The 18,204-nt window shown below is 51.1% G+C and overlaps 2 protein-coding genes and 1 pseudogene across 2 annotated transcripts in view; 1 reads left to right on the top strand and 2 right to left on the bottom strand.

The window, feature by feature from the left end:
- TRMO (tRNA methyltransferase O) overlaps positions 1–18,204 on the top strand; it is a 193,894-nt gene that overhangs the window by 41,224 nt on the left and 134,466 nt on the right. Inside the window, exon 6 of the mRNA XM_067743870.1 lies at positions 3,883–13,923. The gene's annotated coding sequence lies outside the window, so the exon portion shown is untranslated. The remainder of the gene's footprint in view (positions 1–3,882; positions 13,924–18,204) is intronic.
- Positions 3,909–4,302, bottom strand: LOC137228332 (ribosomal protein eL22-like 1 pseudogene; annotated as a pseudogene).
- On the bottom strand, positions 12,811–15,061 carry FOXE1 (forkhead box E1). Its single transcript, XM_067743877.1, has one exon. It carries the CDS (start codon positions 14,398–14,400, stop codon positions 13,276–13,278), a length of 1,125 nt encoding a protein of 374 aa, XP_067599978.1. The 5' UTR covers positions 14,401–15,061; the 3' UTR covers positions 12,811–13,275.

The raw sequence follows: 18,204 nt of genomic DNA on the forward strand, positions 1-18,204 counted from the left end.
CTCTCACTATCATGGAAAAGATCGGAGGAACGGATTTTTATTTTATTTCATTTTCCCCCCAGCTTCATTGAGATATAATTAACATATAATTGGAGGAACAGATTTTAGAGTCCCCTTGACAAGTCCTATCGACTTATCCTGGCAAAAGCAAGGCACAAATCCCTTTATTATGCTAGCACAACATCCCTTTCTTTTGATAACATCTTCCTGATTTTGCTTTGTGGAAATCCCCACTCTCCTTCAATGGGTATGGTCATGATTGGACTATCTGTTGGTCAATGTACCCTGTCCCCTGCTAGCCAAGAGGGGTGTGTGATACCAGAGGGATCAGTCAGGCAGTCTCCCTGGAGTTTGAGTGTGAGTTCAAATTACTGACAACCTGATTCATCCTGACAGTGACACTCAGAAAAGCTCATCTATTAGCTGCTGCCCTGAATTCTGTCCTTTTTTTTAATATATATATAAATTTATTTATTTATTTATTTATTTTGGGCTGTGTTGGGTCTTCGTTTCTGTGCGAGGGTTTTCTCTAGTTGCGGCAAGCGGGGGCCACTCTTCATCGCCGTGCACGGGCCTCTCACTGTCGCGGCCTCTCTTGTTGTGGAGCACAGGCTCCAGACACGCAGGCTCAGTAGTTGTGGCGCACGGGCCCAGTTGCTCCGCGGCATGTGGGATCCTCCCAGACCAGGGCTTGAACCCGTGTCCCCTGCATCGGCAGGCAGATTCTCAACCACGGCGCCACCAGGGAAGCCCCAATTCTGTCCTTTTTAAGACCTGATTCCTCAGCTTTCCCTTCTGTTCTGTGAACCTCTCCATCTGTTTTTTCAACTGTGTTTGGACATCCCTCCAGAATGGGGAGTTTTTTATTGCCTGAGCCAGCCAGTATCACCCTTGTCTACCTCTGACTCTTTGAAGCTTCTTCCTTTTATTGACTGAAGTCTGTTGCTACACGGCATTGATGCTATCAGTGTGCCCCCTTGCAGCATCTCTGTCCTGGAGACTACTCAGGGACTTGAAGAAAGGACATTGTGCTGCAGTCTGACTTTCTTCAGGCTACACAAGCCTAATTCTTCCAAGTGGTCCTCCCAGGACACAGGCTGCAGCCCCTTCCCCATCCTGATTGTCTTCTCATGATACATTCCAGTTGATCAATGTCCCTCAAAAAATGTGAAGCTCAGGGCCAATCCAGACACCCCGAACAGGGCAAAGTCAGGCGGGGCCATCACCTCCTTGCTCTGAGCGCTCTACTTCTTTTAATACAGTCTCCAAGTTCATTATTTTGGCAGCTTCATGACACTCCTGACTCATAGTGAGCATGGTATTGGCTAAGCTGTCTTCACACATGCTGCTACCCATCCTGGATTTCCTGGCTGACCCATGTGCTGTTGGTTTGTTTTTAACTCACAGCCCTGCTTAAAAACATGGCCAATCTTGCCTAAGTTTTCCATGGCACAGTCCGAAATATCTTGCCATGGCGTCATGTAGTTTCTGGATTCCCCTTGGAATCTAAATAATCCAGAAGAAGGGAGTGTTAGGAAACACTGCCTTTCTCTCAAACAGCACCCAGACCCAGCGTGGAACAGAAGTCATGGATGTAATTCTGAGAAAAGCCCAGCCCAGACTGGGGTTGGCTGAGGTCTCCAAAGGTAAGCCTCTCGCTTAAGGTTGTAACATGTGTTACTCATTTCCTTTTGGGAGCAATTAATTCTAATCTTAATGTCAGACTTAAAGGCCAAAAGAAAGTAGGTTGAATCTGCATTTATTGACACTGTACATATTCATTGTTCCAAAGGCTGCAGGGTGGACTCGGATATTGTGAAACTTGGCTGGGCAAGCAGGGGTCCTAAGGATTGGCCTAGGCTCCTTGGGGGCAGCTCTCCTGGCCCTCCTTCCCTTTGTCATCTCAAGGGGGCTCCCCAGTCTCTTTGCTTCCTCTGAATGTCAGGAGTGCACAAGAAAAAAAAACGGACTTCCCTGGCAGTCCAGTGGTTAAGACTCCGTGCTCCCAATGCAAGGGGGCATGAGTTGGGGAACTAAAATCCCACATGCCGCATGTTGAAGCCAAAAAAAAAGGAGTGCACAAGGCTGGGGGGATCCCCAGGCTTCAGAGTCCCCTCAACAAGTCTAGGCTGACCTAGCAGAAGTATTCAAATCTTCCACCCCAAGCGGAAGAGGCCTTCGTATATGTGTGCGTATGTGTGTCTTCCAGTTGAGGTGGGGCAGCCTGGCTGGAGACTATAGTGGAAGTGAGAGTGCTTCCCATGTACCAGTTATCTACTGCATAACAAATTATCCCAAAGCTTAGGGGCTTAAAATCATAACATTTCTGATCTCAGTTTCTCTGGTCCTCTGCTTCAGGGTATCTCACAAGCCTGCAGTCATCTCAAAATGTGATTGGGAAGGATTCGCTTCCTAGCTCATTCACGTAGTTTCTGGCAGGTTTAGTTCTTATAGGCTGTTGGACTAAGATCTCAGTTCCTCATGAGTCCCTTGGTTCCTCACCATCTTGGTCTCTCCGTACTGCATCTTACAACATGGCAGCCTGCTTCATTAGAGCACATAAGAGAGTGAGTGCCAGCAAGACGGAAGTCACAGTGTCTTGTAACCTAATCATGGAAGGGACATCTTATAACTTTTCCCATATCCTGTTTATTAGCAGCAAGTCACTAGACTCAGTGGGAGGGGCTTACACAGGCTGTGAATACCAGGAGGGATGATCGCTGGAAGCCGTAGTGTGAGACCCTGTGGGGCAGGTGGGAGGGACAGGTGGGGTGTGAGGCACATCAGGCCTGGGATAACCGTCAGCTGTCTAGAAGGTGAACCTAATAGGTTGTGGACGGAGGGCAGGGACTTGGGGACCCAGGCTATGTCTGAGAACTCTGGGTCTGAGCAGCCTGTAAGATTGGGCCCAGAACTGGGTGTGTACTAATCCTAACCCCCCTGGACCCAGGCTGAGTAACCAAGGTGGGGGTTGGCTCTCATACTTCGTACTACCAAGCCACTTTCCTAGGTCTGCATGCTGTGAGCACCCACTACTGCAGGCAAGGCACCATGCCAGGCACAGCATTAAAGTGCTGTGGGTATCCATTCATTTGTAATAATTCACACAGTGTAACCTCAAGAGCACTGGGTCAGAGCCTGGTGTCCCAAGTCTAGTGTGGGCTCCATCGAAATTGCTGGTGACCCCTCTTTGGGCCACCTCCATGCTATAGCTCCCCATGCTATAAACACTATTGCAGTAAAACTTCCCCCATTTCACTTCACCCCCAATCACTTTGAGGTTGTTTTGAGAACTTCATGAGATAAAGACACGGAAGGGCTTGGAAATAAACTATCACACTACAGTTTACAGAAACTTTCATATTATGCTATTCCATTCTCATGTTTGTGTTCAGGGGAGGGGGACTCAGATTCACCAAAGGTTATGCTAAAGGGACACCAGAGTCCATCTGAAAACCCCCAGGCACACACATGTACCCAGTGTATAGATGGGACTGCCAAAGGCAAGGGACTCATTCAAGGTCACACACAAAGTTGGTGGCTGTGGAGGGGTGAGGCCCCGAATCTTCTTCTTTTTTTTAATTTTAAATATTTTATTATCTAAAGTTATACCCAAAATTGTGCTTCATTTTTTCCTATACTACACTATACACTTTAACTCGAGGACATTTTAAAAAGCAATACATTTCAGAAATCCTGGAAAAAATTCTACCAGCTATAAGTTATTTAAATATTGCTTATAGAAAGTATTAGAACCATGTAAACAGCATACACCTAAAGAGATGAACGCTTAACATGAGTACAGTGTTTTTCATTCACTGATAATCTAAGGGTCAATTTCTAGATGTTTCTTTGTCTTGTGTGCTTCATTTGTTTTATCAGCAAGCAAAGGCCTATAAGGGATGGCTTCACTGCCCCTCAGACTCAGATCCACCTTCATCTTGACTAATCTGGAAGTAACGAAGTTCGTAAGTCTCCTCATCAGATGCAACCCCGAGCTGATCACCAAGATTATTCTTTTTAAGGTATTTCTTGGTAAGATATTTCAAATACCTTTTAGAGAATCGTTCCTCAGAAACAACCATGATTTTATTCTTGAAGGCTTTAATGTGAACAACATTCCCAAGATTTCCAGTTTTTCCTGGAAAAACTTTAACTTTCTCAACGTAGAAACTGTTCAGAATTTCCAGAATCAAAAATTCCATCTTCTCCTGGATGAGTAAGATCCAAACTAAACTTCCAGGCTGACTTCTTAGGCCTCTTATCTTTCTCCGGCACCATCTTGAAGGCCGGCCGTGCAATCAGAGAGCAGCCCTGAGTCTTTTGACTTCTAGCCTAGTGCTTCTGTGAACCAGGAGCCGCATGATGCAAAGTGTTATCACCTAGAAGCTCTGGTGCCCAACTGCCTGGTTTCAAACTGCTCCTACCATTTCTTATACTTGATGGTCACTATCTCCCAGGGGATTTTGTGGAGACTGAAAAGCACTAGGTAGTGCCTGCCCTGCCAGCTCACTGAATGTTAGCCATTGTGCCTGGTATCACAGAGGGAAGGCACTGTTGCACCCATGTTATTGCTGGGGAAGTTTAGGCTGAGACTTGCCCTGGTACCAGAGCCAGGGCTTGAACCAGTGCTTTTCTCACGAAGGCAGGCAGCCTCTCAGAAAATAGGAAAGTACCAAACAATGTTCAGATTTGACCATTACTGACAGTATATCAGACTCCAGGTTCATTTTGTGCATTTGTGTGTAGCCTACAGGGAGTAGTGGGGGCACAGCCCAGGTTTCCTGAGGATGGATTCAGGAGGGAATCTTCAAAATGAGACCTGAAAGCCCCTTGCTGAGAAGTGAGGTGTCTACCAGGGCGCATAACTCTCCGGCCAGCCAACCTTGCAGTAGCGTTTCGGGAAAGTCGTTTATGTTCATTATAGTTTGGGATTTGGGTGGAAAGCCTGTTTCAGTTCTGGGGTTTCGCTCTCCTATCAGGCCGCTGCAGGCCCGGACGGGCCCCTGCTGGAAGGAAGTCAGCCCTCCTCCCACCAAGGAGGAAGGGCCCTCCCGCCTGTGGTCGGTGCATTGTACTTGCTGGATTCCAGGCTGTCAGTCTCATGGAGAGCTCTGGGGATGCTTAGCCTGCAGATTGTTTTGTTAGGTTTCTCCTACAACTAATTTGGAAATTACCCAGCTACCCACAGCCTCTCCCAGGTGTTCTGCAAACTACGGGCTTGCTCCTGCAGCTTTCGCCTTGGTGGGACCAATGCTGGCTGAAGCTGGGAGGGTCAGGGTGGGGTGATAGGAGGGTGAAAAGAGGCCCACAATGGTAGAGCTCGTTTTAAGCAACAGCCAGTCCCCTTCAGCTTTGGCACTAACCATCCTACTTGGTAGGATCTGACGCAAGCAGATCCACACACTTTGCAGACATTATCTTTAAGCCTCACACGCCCTGTGGAGGTAAGTCAGGGGCGTGTGGAGGATCCACCCTACTTAGAGGCCCAAAGAGACAGGATTTCCCCAGAGCAGCAGTCAAAACCAACACGCAAGTCTCCTGATCCCCATATCCAGGAAGGAAAAATCCTCACGTTTGATTCATTTTGCTGTGAACTTTGTTACACCTGGGTTGAATCCCTCTCAGGCAAAGGTCTGTGACCTTGAGCTTGTCCTCTTTTCTTGGACCTCAGTTTTCTCATCTGAAAAAAAAAATACACCTGAAACCTGCTACTTCCCAGGGCAGTTGTGAAGATCCAAAGGACAGCATATGTGGAAGCGCTTGGTACACCCTGAACACAGCCTCTCGGGTAACGTCAGGGTTACCTTAGTCAGCTGTGCCACGGCTGAGCCACTTGAAGCTGGGGAAGAGCAATGGTGTGGTGAGAGCCCTGGACAAGGGCCTAAGATGTTAGCTCACTGTACAACCGTTACCTTCTCTGGTCCTTGGTTTTTCCTTCTATAAAACAAGGGTGGGACTAGATAACCTTTCAGCTGTATTTTTTTTTTTAATAAGAATGGCAAAGGAAATCTCAAAGGGAAAACCAAGAATCAATTTTTTCCTGCCCCATAAGGGTCACCTTTATTAGTTAGGATGCATTTGGCTGCAAGTAACCAGAGCCCAAAGAAAAGGGGCTTAAACTTAGAGGACATTTGTTATCGCCCACAGGTATAAAGAATGGTTCCAGGGTTGGTTTTTTCAGCAGCTCATTGATATCATCAGGCCCCCAGGTTATTCCCACCTTTTGGCTCTGCCATCCTCAGCAGGTTGGCTTGTTCTCTTAGGCTGGTACCCTCCGAGCCCAACATGTCTGTCACACTTCCAGGAGTCACACTCTAACAACATTAAGAGGAAGAAAATGGCTATTTCTCTCCCACTGTCTCTTTAAGAACAAAGAACTATTTCCCAGAAGCCCTGAGCAGACTTTTCTGGACATCTCATTGGCCTGGAAAGTATCCTGTGCCTGTTTCTCAATAATCACTGGCAAGAGTGATGGAATCATCACCACGTTTACCTTAGACAAGTCCAGATTGAGCCGGTGGATACTCCAAGGGGTAAGACTTCCCCTAAAACACATGACCAACTGCAACCTGAACAAAATCAGGGTCTTGTGAGCAGAGAAGAAGGGGGGGAAAATGGCTGGGTAGACAACTAGCAGTCTGGCACAACTTCTTCTTGAATATGCCAGAGAGGGTATTGCTTTACTTCTGTCCAGAGTTGTCCACTATATGGCTGTCCTCAAGATGCTCCATCTGAGCTCTACCATCAAGACCCCTGTGCCCAGTCCCCATGATAAGACATTGTTCTTTCTTTTGAGCACGGGTGCAGGAAAAATGTGGGCACAGCCCACTTCACACAAGGTTAATTATGAATCTTTGATGAAATTTAGGATAAAAGGGAAGTGTTACACGGGAGGGGGACATTTTGAAAGTGCTCATATTAAGTATAATTTTCTCATAGTGTAAGAAACCCTTCACGGGGCTGCTCACGAACATGCCATGCTCCTAATCTCACTCCCCTGTCATGAGGTCTGGACCTCTGCGAGAGAGTGACATGATCTGTTGATGTTTGAGCTGAATCACACATTGGCTGCTGTGGGGAATGACTGAGGAGAGCAGTGGAGGGAGCAGGGAGCCCCGTTAGGAGGCTGATGCTGTGATCCAGGAGAGAGATGATGGGGCCTCCTACTGGGTTGGTGGCCTTAGACGTGCAAGATGGGGTTAGGGGGTTCCTAGAGAGGTAATGGTCAGAGCAAATTCATGGTGACAGGAACACACAGGGGTGTCTGGGAACAGCAAGTGGGGTGTTGGCTGGAGCCTAGATGTGTAGGAAGGGCAACTATGGGAGATGAGGCTGGGAAGAGGGTTGGCATGAGGATAATGGAGGGTCCCAAGTGCCAGGTGAGGAGTTTGGGCTTTCTGTTGCAGACAGCAGGGAGCCTGCTCCCATAGGACTGGAGCTCAGCTTCAGGAAGTGAGGCTGGCAGTGGGGGCAGAATGGAGGGAGGAGGCAGGAGCATCCATGGGGAGGGCTCGGCCAGCCGCTTGGGGTTGAGAGCAGAGGCAAGAGTTAGGCTCTATGAGGCTGTGCTTCTCACACGTTATCTCTGGTTGTTGAGTGCCTCCATGCCTGAAAAAATCATAGCTGGGGCTCTGCTCTGCCCACACTCCTGGGAGAAGCTGCTCCAGGTTCTCAGATAGTGAGATAAGCTGGTGCTCTGCACCAGGGCTGAGATCCACCCTGATTCCGCCTCTCAATCCCTTCCTCACCCTGGGAGGGGCTGACAGTTGATCCCCAGGGCCTCTCTGACTACATGCTTCTGCACCAGGTTAACCCTTCTGGGCTGAGCTGGAAATTTGAGCCTCAGCTGTCAGAAGAGGGGTTGTGAGGCTGGCAGAGGGGCATGGGGAGCTCCATAGGGAGCAGTCATCCTTTCCACCCCAGGAGCTCTGCAAAGGCTGGCTTTGGCCTCGGCCTGGAAAGAAGACGCTGGAAGGAGGGTAGGGACAGGCACCAAACTTGTTAAAGACCTCCTATCCTTACTGCACCCAAGGTGTTGGCCCTGCTTTTCCTTTAGTTCACTGCTCAGTTTGGGCTGAAAAGCACTAGTCACACTGCTTTCCCTTTGGGTGGTTCTAAGCTATTTATTTAACTGATCCCAGGCTCAGTTTACCCATCCATACAATGGAGGGCCCTCCCACAGCTGCACTCCTTCCCCCTCCCTCAACCCCCACCTTCACCACCCGCCCCCCGTCTGATTACTTCCATTTCCACACTGCCTTTTATGAGGGTGATAATCAAATGCAGTCTCCCTTGAGGGAGGCGTAAGTTCTAGCCAGGCTTGGACACTATGCGATGTTGGGTAAGTCCTGTGCCCCTTTAGCTCTATAGAAGCTCTATACGCACGCATGGTATTCCTATTTATTCCTATTATTGAAAACTCATGTGAGCACTGAGATGAGAGTCCTGGTTCTTCCACTGAGTGGCTGTGTGATCCTGGGAAGAGAGCCCAGTCTGGTACATGCTCCTTATCATCAGGGCCTTTTTTCCCCCGGTTGTCCTGTCATGCCAACCCCCACCCAGGAGTCCGCACTTCTCAGGAGCAGGGTGAGCACAGAGACCACATTCTCCAGGAAGGTGTGGACGTTTGGGGTGGGGGAGGATGCATTAGGATGCCCAGGATCATACGAGGGGTACTTAAATGCTCTACTGGAGGATCCTTCAGCCCAGATGGACTCAGAGGTGGGGGCCTCTTCCTGCTGAGAAGAGAGCTTTATTTTTCTCCTGAACTCCAACAAGCCCAGACTTGGGGTTGAAGTTGCCAAGTTTCATCCGTACTTGGGCAAATGACTGCTGCTTACGGAGGGCACAGAGACCAGAACCCAAGGTCCCCACAGTGGCTCAGCAGGGAGTCAGGAGTTTGGGTTCCTGCTCTGGCTCTGACAGTCCAGCTTTCAAGATGGTTTCAGATACACTCTCAGTGAATGTCATTGTCGTGGTCACCTATCAGACAGGGAACATGAGGTGAGATGCATTCCAAGGGTTAGGATTCCAAGACTGTAAAGCACACCCAAGGAAGGAGGTGAAGGGCTGCACCCTAGCCATCTCTTCTCTCTGCAGCCATCTCTGGTTGGGGTTCTTGCTGAGAAACAGGAGCCTTCTGGAAGTTATTCTGGGGTCTCTGATTTCAACAACATAACACATCCCCCACCCCCACCCCGCTTCTCTAAAGCTCTGCCTCTCTGCCCAGGGTATATGAATCGCTTGAGGTCTTGTTGAATTGCAGGTTCTGGTTCAGTAGATCTGGGTAGAGCCTGAGAGTCTGCATTTCTAGCAAGCTCTCAGGGGATACCCATGCAGCTAGTCTGTGGCCCACACTTAGAGCTTCAAGGCCTCAGGGCCTTAATGTCTTGTGCAAAACAGCAGGGAGGGCAAGCCTCCTGCTCTCAGCTTCTCTACTGGCGCTTGGAGAAGTGCATCCTGGATTTAAATGACCAAAAAATGGGAGTTTGTGAGGGTGAAAGGGGACCTGCCACCCAGCTTTGTAGATGGTGAAACTGAGGCCTACGCAGTGCAGGAAGAAGCTTGTTCAAGACCTCACAGCATTTTAGTGACAGAGTTGAGACTCAGGCCTCTTGCAAAGGAAAAACAAAAACGAAAACTAGAAAAGATACTCACTGAGGTGTTTGCTGTGCTTTCTCTGGGCGAACTATGGGTTCCTTTGATTCTTCTTTCTAAGTTGTATTTTTTGTTTGTTTTTACAATGAACGTGTACCAATTTTTTAATAAGAAAAAAATTAATTTTGAAAAAATTCTCACAGAGTTCTTAGTAAATGAGATTATGTTTATGAACGTGCTGGATGAACTCTAACTACGTACAGCAGCTTCAAGTCAAGGGTGTGTAATTCAGCCCAAACCCTCCTGAATTCCTTTCAGCGAGGTTACCCTCACTCTGGCGCACGAATCACCGCGATGAAGAGGAAGGCCAATGCCGTCACCAACCGCCGCAAGCCGATTCCTACTCCCACTTGGCCTCAGCTGTGGGAACTCTTCCCCCAAAGCTCTGGCCGCAGGAATCTTTCCCCTTAAACTGGGGAAGAAATTTCCCTAATCCGTTTTCGTAGTAAACGACCTCGGGCCAAGTCTGCTTTTGTTGCTGGTTTCCTAAGCTTAATTGCGAGCAAAGTTAATTTGAAAGAAAATGTTACAGCTCTGGGGCGAATTCTAACGCGCCTTGGGCAATTAGGGAGGAACGCATCTAATTACTCACAGACCTGGGGGGGCGTGCAGGGCTCAGAGAGGGGCAAAAGATTTCTCTGGATTCAAGATAGGAAGAAAAAAAAGAGAAACGCACCTCCGGTCTCTGAACCCCTAGACGGGGAGCCGGGGAGGTTCTATTTCACAGTTGGGGATTCGGAGAGTTGGATTGTCCCAAGACGCAGCAGTGAATGTTCTCAATGTCCTAGAGCCACGCGGACTGGAGGGCCCGCCCGGCCCGGCTGTGGATGAAGGGCGGCGCTCCCTCGCCTGCGCAGCGTCCTTTCTGGCTCGGCCGGGTGGCGCACTAGCTTTGGGTGTCGCCGGCCGGCAGGAGACCGAGAAGGGCCTCTCTTCAACACCTCGAGGGTCTCGCTGTCTCTCCTGGCTCCTGCTGTATACCCAGTTCCCTCCTCGCAGCGTCCTCTCTCTCAGGGCACAGACCCTGGTCGATCTCACCTGTCGTCCCAGTTGACAAGGAGAGTTGGGGGCGAAGACGCGTGCGCTTTCCCTCCCTGTCTTTCTTGTTCCCCCGGCTTTACCGCGACGCTCCAGGAGACTTCCGGATAAGGCGGCGCTTAAATGTTAAAACCTTCTTCCCTCCTGTGCCCAGCGCTTTACAGTTTACAAAGCGTTTCTATCCCTCTTAACTCGTTTAACTTTAGGTGGACTCTGAGGGAGGGGTCACAAATTCCCATTCACAAATGAGGACACTAGGGAAAGGACTGGATTAACGTTAATGGCGCTGTCAAAGCATTGGACTTGGTAATTAAAACACGGAGAAAGGCTCAACCGCTGCATTAACTGGGCGCATAGACTGCCCTTTTCCAGCCCCAATCCCCCTGCCAGGCTTTAGGAAGACAAGGACAAAACCCCTGGGTGGAGGGCTTTCAATTTCTGGCCAGTGCCAACGAGGCAAGGCATCTTGATTTCTGCCTGGGAGAGCCATACTGTCTAGCTGCACACGGAGAACCTTTGAATTTCAACCTGCAAGGATCCATACAGAGATAAGGGAGGCCTAACACCTAGATTTTCCCAGGGTCACAGGGCTGGGTCTGAAATCTGGACCCACTGGCAATAGGGTCAGTGCTGCAGCTGCCCCCTCCTCCAGGTGGTCATTTACCACCATCAAAGTCAGGAAGGACCAACATCTAGACCTGTACCGTCTAACACAGTAGCCATCAGCCACACACTACTACTGTGCACTTGGCTGTGGCTAGTCCAAACAGATGACCTGTAAGTGTAAAATACACTCTAGATTTTAAAGACTTGGTATGAAAAAAGTAAAATATCTCAACAATTTTTATATCGATTATATGTTGAAATGATAGTTTGGACATTAAATTGGGTTAAATACAACATATTATTAGTTAATCTCACCTGTTTTTTTAAAATTAATGCAGCTACCAGAAAAATTTTAATTACACAGGCAGCTTACATTATATTTCTATTGGGCAGCACTTATTTAGACAAATACCCGTCTGGACTGAATCACATTCACATGTCTTTGTGAACAGGATAGTGCAATCCCCAGAATTAAAAATAAAAATTACCAGTGGTTTTCAGTCTTCTTTCTCACCCCCCCCCACTCTTCCCTAGCAAATTAACTCTGCAGAAAGAGGCTGCATTTCTCTTGTCAGAACTCACTTGCTCAAAGATCTTTATTAAAACAGTTCACCTGAACACTCAGGTTTATCTGAAAGCTGCACACCGAGCCTCTGAAATATTTAATGCTAGAAACTTTTGCTACAGAATCGAAACTTACAAGATTTCTCAAGAGAAAGGTGGGGAAATGGTTGGATTTTTTTTTTTTCTTTCTGATTTTGGTCAGCTTGTTGCTTGAAACAAATAAAGGATACAAAGCAAAGTTAAACACCAGTTTCTTTCTAAAGCTTACTTAACTGATGGCCCCAATTAATTTTTCTCTTTACTTTTTGCATGAGGAGGCTGCCAAGTTTCGGCAGAGGGTACCAGGGATGGAAGAGCCAGCCCAACAAAATGAAAACTGTCATCAACAGGCTCCCTCGAGTCCTGTCACCTCTTTGAATTTTAGTTCACCCATTGGGTCCCAGGCTGCTTGATGAAAAGAAAGCGTGGGCAATGGACAAATGTATTTCTACCTGCCTCGATGGAAAACCGCACTTAGGACCCAGCAGTAAGAGCTGCCAAGTGATCAGCACATCATGCTCGAAAGATTCAAGAAATTATGATATAACCGGTGCCTGGAGCTAATCCAGAGATGCTTGCCATGAGCTCTGTTTCCATTCCTTGGAATAGGGTTAGGCCCTGGGTGGCCCACCCATGCTGCCAGATATGCAACAACCATGATGGGCCCTCAAAGATCATATGGGGGACGGTTGAATTCTGCAGACCTCTTGTATTATAGATGGGAAAACGGGGGGTGTGAGTGATGGAACTGGGTTACACTGTGGCGCTGGGGCACCGTCCAGACTCAGAGCCAGGTCTGCAGTTCTCAGAAGCAGGGAAAAGCAGCCCCTGGTCAAGCGAAGCAGAGATCTTTCCCATTAAAAAAAATGGTTACCTCTTTTGCAAATTTGTCCTCACCTTAACTAGGAAGACACTATCGGAGCCTTTTATTTGTAATAACGTAGTCAAAGGCACAAGAGATGGAACTGTGTAAAAAGACCCGGGTTTTGGTAAGTACGGGGAAGAGTGAAGTCATGTGATTCTCCACAATTCCCTTAGACTCTGGTGTAGACACTACGTTGTGCCTCCTTTAGAGCCAAGGACCCTCCCCGGCAGAATGTCAGAAAGGCACGACCTTTGGAGCCTCGCCTCAGTGAGGGTCCATTGTCTCAGTCCGTGGGCCGAGGATGCCTCTCCCCACTTCCTCCCACTTTCAAAGCGAACCGGTGTGTACACGGTGCACAGGGAGTACGCGCCTGAACCTCCGGCTCGGTCCCTCCCATGTGGCTTTCAACTCGATCCTCTCTCCAGTCCTGTCCTCAGGTTTCGTGAATACTTAGTTCGTAAAGACAGTCGAGGTATCTATGAATTTTCGCCTGTATGCTCGGCTCACATGGCGGACACAAACCGATCCGCTCCGCCTGGATAGGCAGCCGCATGGCGAGCGTGGTAGGCGCCTCCACTGCCCCCTCCGAGCTGCCCACCAGGATTGTAGCAGGGCCCCAGTGCTCCGAACTGGCCGGGCGATGTGCGCCCATAGAAGTCCACTGCAGTCTCGACGCCGCCACTGCTGCCACCCGCGGGGGGCGAAGCGGGCCCGGCCAACCGGCCAGCCGCTGCGAAGAGGGCGCTACCGGCCCCTTGCGAGTACGCGCCGTCTGCGCCCGCATAGGCGGCCGCATAGGCGGAAGTGTTGGCAGGTCGGGCGACGGCGCAGCCGGAGGGCTGGTAAGCGGTGGTAGTGGCAGAGGCGCCGGCCGAGGCAAAGGCGCAGGAACCGGAGGGCCCTGACGGCGCGGGGCCCAGTTCTGGGCTGAGCGGCCGCTCAGGCACCAGGCCGAAGACGCGGCATGGGCCTGGGGACGCAGCCGGGTAGTAGACCGGGGGCGGCGCGGCGAACGACGGCGGGGCATAGCCTGCATAGACAGCGCCCGGGTAAGGCGGGCGCGCATTGGACACCCCGCCCGGGAAGATGGCGGCAGCGGCGGCGGCGGCGGCAGCAGCAGCAGCGGCGGCCGCGTCGTGCATGTAAGCCGGGTAAGTGGAGAGGTCAGAGCGCTTGAAGCGCTTGCGGCGGCGCAGGAAGCTGCCGCTCTCGAACATGTCCTCGGCGTTGGGGTCGAGTGCCCAGTAGTTGCCTTTGCCCGGGCGGCCGGCCTCGCGCGGGATCTTGAGGAAGCAGTCGTTGAGTGTGAGGTTGTGGCGGATGCTGTTCTGCCACTTTTTGGGGTTGTCGCGGTAGAAGGGGAAACGCTCGGTGATGAACTTGTAGATGCCGCCCAGCGTGAGGCGGCGCTCCGGTGCGTGCGCGATGGCCATGGCAATGAGCGCAATATAGCTGTAGGGCGGCTTCCCACGCTGCAGGGGGCGCTTCCGCCGCCGCCCGCCAGCGCCGCGACCCGCGGCCTCTGCCGGGACCCCGGCCCCCGCCTCACCGCGCTCCTCCTTCACGGCCGCCAGCGCCTCCGGCTGCGGCGGCGGCGGCGGCGGTGGCGGCCCGCTCTCCGCCGTCATGGCGCAGCCGTCCCGCGTCCCTGGGGCGTCCCCGCTGCCTGCTGCTGTCGAGGGGCTGGGAGCTGCGGGGCCCGGGACGCAGGGTAACGGGAACCGACGCTGGGGCCCTCTTTAGAAAGCTCAGGGTGTCCTCGCAGCTGGCACCGGGAGCACAGCTTTCGTGGCAGGGGCGCGCAGGAGCTTTGGCGCCCGTAGTTTCCGGGCTGGCTCAGTGCGGACAGAGGCTCAAGAGTGTCCCGCCCACCGACGGCTCTGCTCGTGTTCTGGAGCTCGAAGCCAGGCGCCAGCAGCGACGTTGGGACCCGGACGAGGCTCCTGTCGCGGGCTGAAGGGTCCTTTGCGCGCTGGTGCCAGGAGGTCACGGGGTCTGGAATTGGTCCTGGGCTGGGGCGCCTGCATCAGTTCTGGGCTTCCTGCTGATCTGAGGATAACCGTCGAGGTCCTGAGCGCAGAGGAGGCTGCGGGCACCAAGGTCTGAAACGAGAGCAGTTAGTGCAGGCGTGGGGACACTCTGGTGGGGGCCGCCTAGGCGGCGCCCCTGTGGCCGGGGCCGCCGAAGGCGCGGAGGGCAAGGAGGCGAGGCAAGGCGACGGCGGCGAGGTTGCAGCGCGGGCCAGGCGGGGTGGCCGGCGACTGTTCCTCTCCGCAGGGTTGGCCTCAAGCCGCCAAGACCGCTGGCAAGGCGCTTCCTTGCACACACCCGGACCGGCTCCTCCCTCCGCGGGTTTCTCCTCCTTAAAGGCGCCAGGAAGCTTGGGGCGGTGCCCGTTCCCTGCCCGCCCCCCGACTGCCCGCCCCCTGGGCCTCGGCGCACCTCCCCAGGTAGGAGATGCTGTGGCGGCGCGGCGGGTACACCACACGGTCTGAGCATGGAAGTCCCTTGGAGGTCTCCTGGGCCGGTCCTCTCTGCGCGCCGACGGGGAGACTGAGGTCGGGAGAGGCCAGGAACTGTCTCTGGAGACCTCGGCGCCCGAACTCAGCGCTTCGGGACTTTACCAGCCTCTATAGAAGGCTGGGACCCGCAGGTGAAAGGAAGGGCTCGCCTCACCTTTTTTGGCTGGAGAGGGTGAGAATTGGCTGAGGGGCGCTTGGTTCTTGAGGGTGGGGGACGAGGAAGGGAGAAGATGCTCCAGGTGACTGGCTTCCAAGGTCTTTCAAGGATGATTTATTTTCAAACCCCAACTCAAGGCTGTCCTGCCCATCCAGTCCCTCATCCTTCAGGCAGGATTCCTAGGTCCGATAGAGGAGGTGACTTGCCACGGTTCCACCGCGACTTCGCAGTTTAGCCGAACCTCACACCTGCCTGCGTCTCTGGTGGGAGTGCGTTTCCTCGACATGTACCAGAGGTAGCCACTTTCCCTCGGTGGGTTCCGGGTTCCTCCACTGTACCGAGGTTTTGTATCTCAATTGCTGATATTTAGGGAAAGGCCGCAACACGTCTCCCCCCCCGCCCTCCAATCTTTTATCTTTGGGTGGCTCGGGACCCCTCTCTATATGATGTGGAGTGACTCACAGCTTAAAGAGGATGGAGGCTAGGCTTCTGCCTCTCGCAGCAACCTTCTCCTCCAGTTCGCCCAGCCAGGAAGGCTCCAAGTGGCTCCCAAGACCTCCGGGGGCAGCCGAGCAGCCCCTTCCCGCAGCGGGACGGAGGGCTTCGAGAGGTGGGGGCCGGGGTTGGCGGTGCTCTGGGTAGGCGAGTCTCCCGGGGAAGGGGCGGGCAGACGGGACCCGTCCGCTTCGCGGGTGTCCAGTTTCGGAGTTCGTTTCCCGCCAGCTCCCTAAGCCCTGATTCGGCCTCGCTCAAGACCGCCTGCGGCGGCGGCCCCGCAGGTCTGGGTTCGCAGGGACACCCTGGGCCTGTCCCTTCCTGGTCACAAGCCCTAAATTTTCTCCTCTGAGAACTGGGGGCGGGAAAGCATGTGCGGATCTCAGGGGTTTCAGGCTCCGGCCGAGACGCAGCTTTCCGCGGGGCTGCGGGTGGAGGGCTGGGCGGAGAGAGCCGCGAGAGTGCGGGCGGCGGCCTTCAGGGGCTTTAGTCGCGTTCTTCGTGGAGATGAGCTCCGGGCAGGTTCAGCCCCACCAAGCATTGGGCAACTGCCTTCGGAAGAAAGAGGCAAAGAGTTCAGATCCTCGCTCCGGCGACCCGGGTGTGGAAGCAAATTGAACGGTTTGCATGAAGACCTTCCTCGGCGGATTCATGCTCGAAAGGCGCGAGAGGCTTTTCACTCGCTCAGAAACCTCCCAGCTTCCTTCTTCCAAAGTAACGAAGCTACGAAAATCCAGGTTGCATCCTGTTACGTTTTTTCAAAGGGAAAAAAAAATGTTTAACATTTTAACCAGATACATTATAGCAATCTTTTAATACTGGAGTTTGTGGTTCTCTGTATTTCCAAGATTCAGATTTCCAAATGTTAAATTTTGGACCACCATCCTAACGTGAATCCATAAATCAAATAATGTGATTCTGTAGTTCTAAGATTCCATGACCAGAAGTCTAAATTATTTGACTGTGATTATATTCCTATGACTTTAAGCTTCTGGTCAGAGTGTAAAAGAGTATTCCCCATATCTTAAGATGCTGGGAGTAAGATTTTGTGCCTGAAAATATGATGTCACTACTGGGAGTTGTAGCTTCTCTAGGTTTTAGATATTATTGCAGCTCTAACATATAACTTAATTTGAGTTCCTGTCTAGGAATGTCTGATTGGAAGATTTGGGTCCTATAAATCCACATCTCTCTTCTTATTTAATTCTAAAATATTAGTTCTAGATCCACTATTTTATAACTCAAATAATCTAATAATTCTTATAATATTTGTGACCATATGCTGTAATGACTTTATGATAGAGACTCTTAAGCTCAAATTACTATGGTTAGAAACCTCCATGTCTCATGCTATTTTGATCCTCATTGTTCTGTGACTGTGGACCCATTCTAGAAAACTGATTCCTTTTTCTCAAACTTTGCGGCTACTGAGCTACACCTGTGCAACAGACCAAGCCTTAGCATCCTGAGATTAGATTTATAAAGATTATGATTCTGAGATTTTCATGAACAAAGGATCCTAAAACTTTTATTCCATAAATGTTTTATTCTAATAACACATTTCAAAATTCTGTACTTTGAAGATTCTATGAATCCATGATGTAAAATTTGAATTAAACGATTTGAGTGAACTGGGACAATTCACCCGTTTGGATCAAAACTATACATAAAGATCCCCTCGGTGCCAGGCCATTTCCTCCATTTCCTCTCACCCAGTCTTCCCCTCTTCTCTGGTGCAGTGCTCCTTAACGTGTTTAGGGGTAACAGACCCCACTGAGAACCATTTGAAAGCTGTGGCGTGGGTCCCAGTCCCTTGGAAATCAGTCTTCTAGTCCAGCAGGGGTGGGTTGGTGTTGATGTAGGCGGGTGCTGGGTGATTTCCATCCTCTTTGTAGCCGCCTTCAGCCCTGCATGTATCCCCAGCACCTTTTGGAAAAACCTGTCCCCTCACAGGCTATTTTATGTTAAATTTGGGGGGCAGGGGAGGAGTGCTGGTGATCTGTAGAAGATACTGGTAGCTCTTTCCCTAACTGCTTTACTGAGTTTTGAAGTGCCCTCAGAGGGTTTCGTAAATATGAAGGAGGGGATCCAAGGAGTCATGGAAAATTCCTCCATATCTCTTGACCCAGATGCCCCTTCATGCAGATGCAGAGGTAACCTGCTCTTCTCCTTAAGGAAATCTTGGAAATTCAAGCTGGAAGGAAACTAGGCCCAGATTGCCGAAGGGGCTTGCTTAAAGTCTTGCAGAGGAGGTTCTA

This window comes from Pseudorca crassidens, chromosome 7, assembly GCF_039906515.1.
Source record: "Pseudorca crassidens isolate mPseCra1 chromosome 7, mPseCra1.hap1, whole genome shotgun sequence".
In the NCBI taxonomy this organism is placed as follows: Eukaryota; Metazoa; Chordata; class Mammalia; order Artiodactyla; family Delphinidae; genus Pseudorca; species Pseudorca crassidens.

Excerpts from the sequence above, each read along its gene's own strand:
- FOXE1 (XM_067743877.1), bottom strand. The coding sequence starts at position 14,400 with ATGACGGCGGAGAGCGGGCCGCCACCGCCGCCGCCGCCGCCGCAGCCG.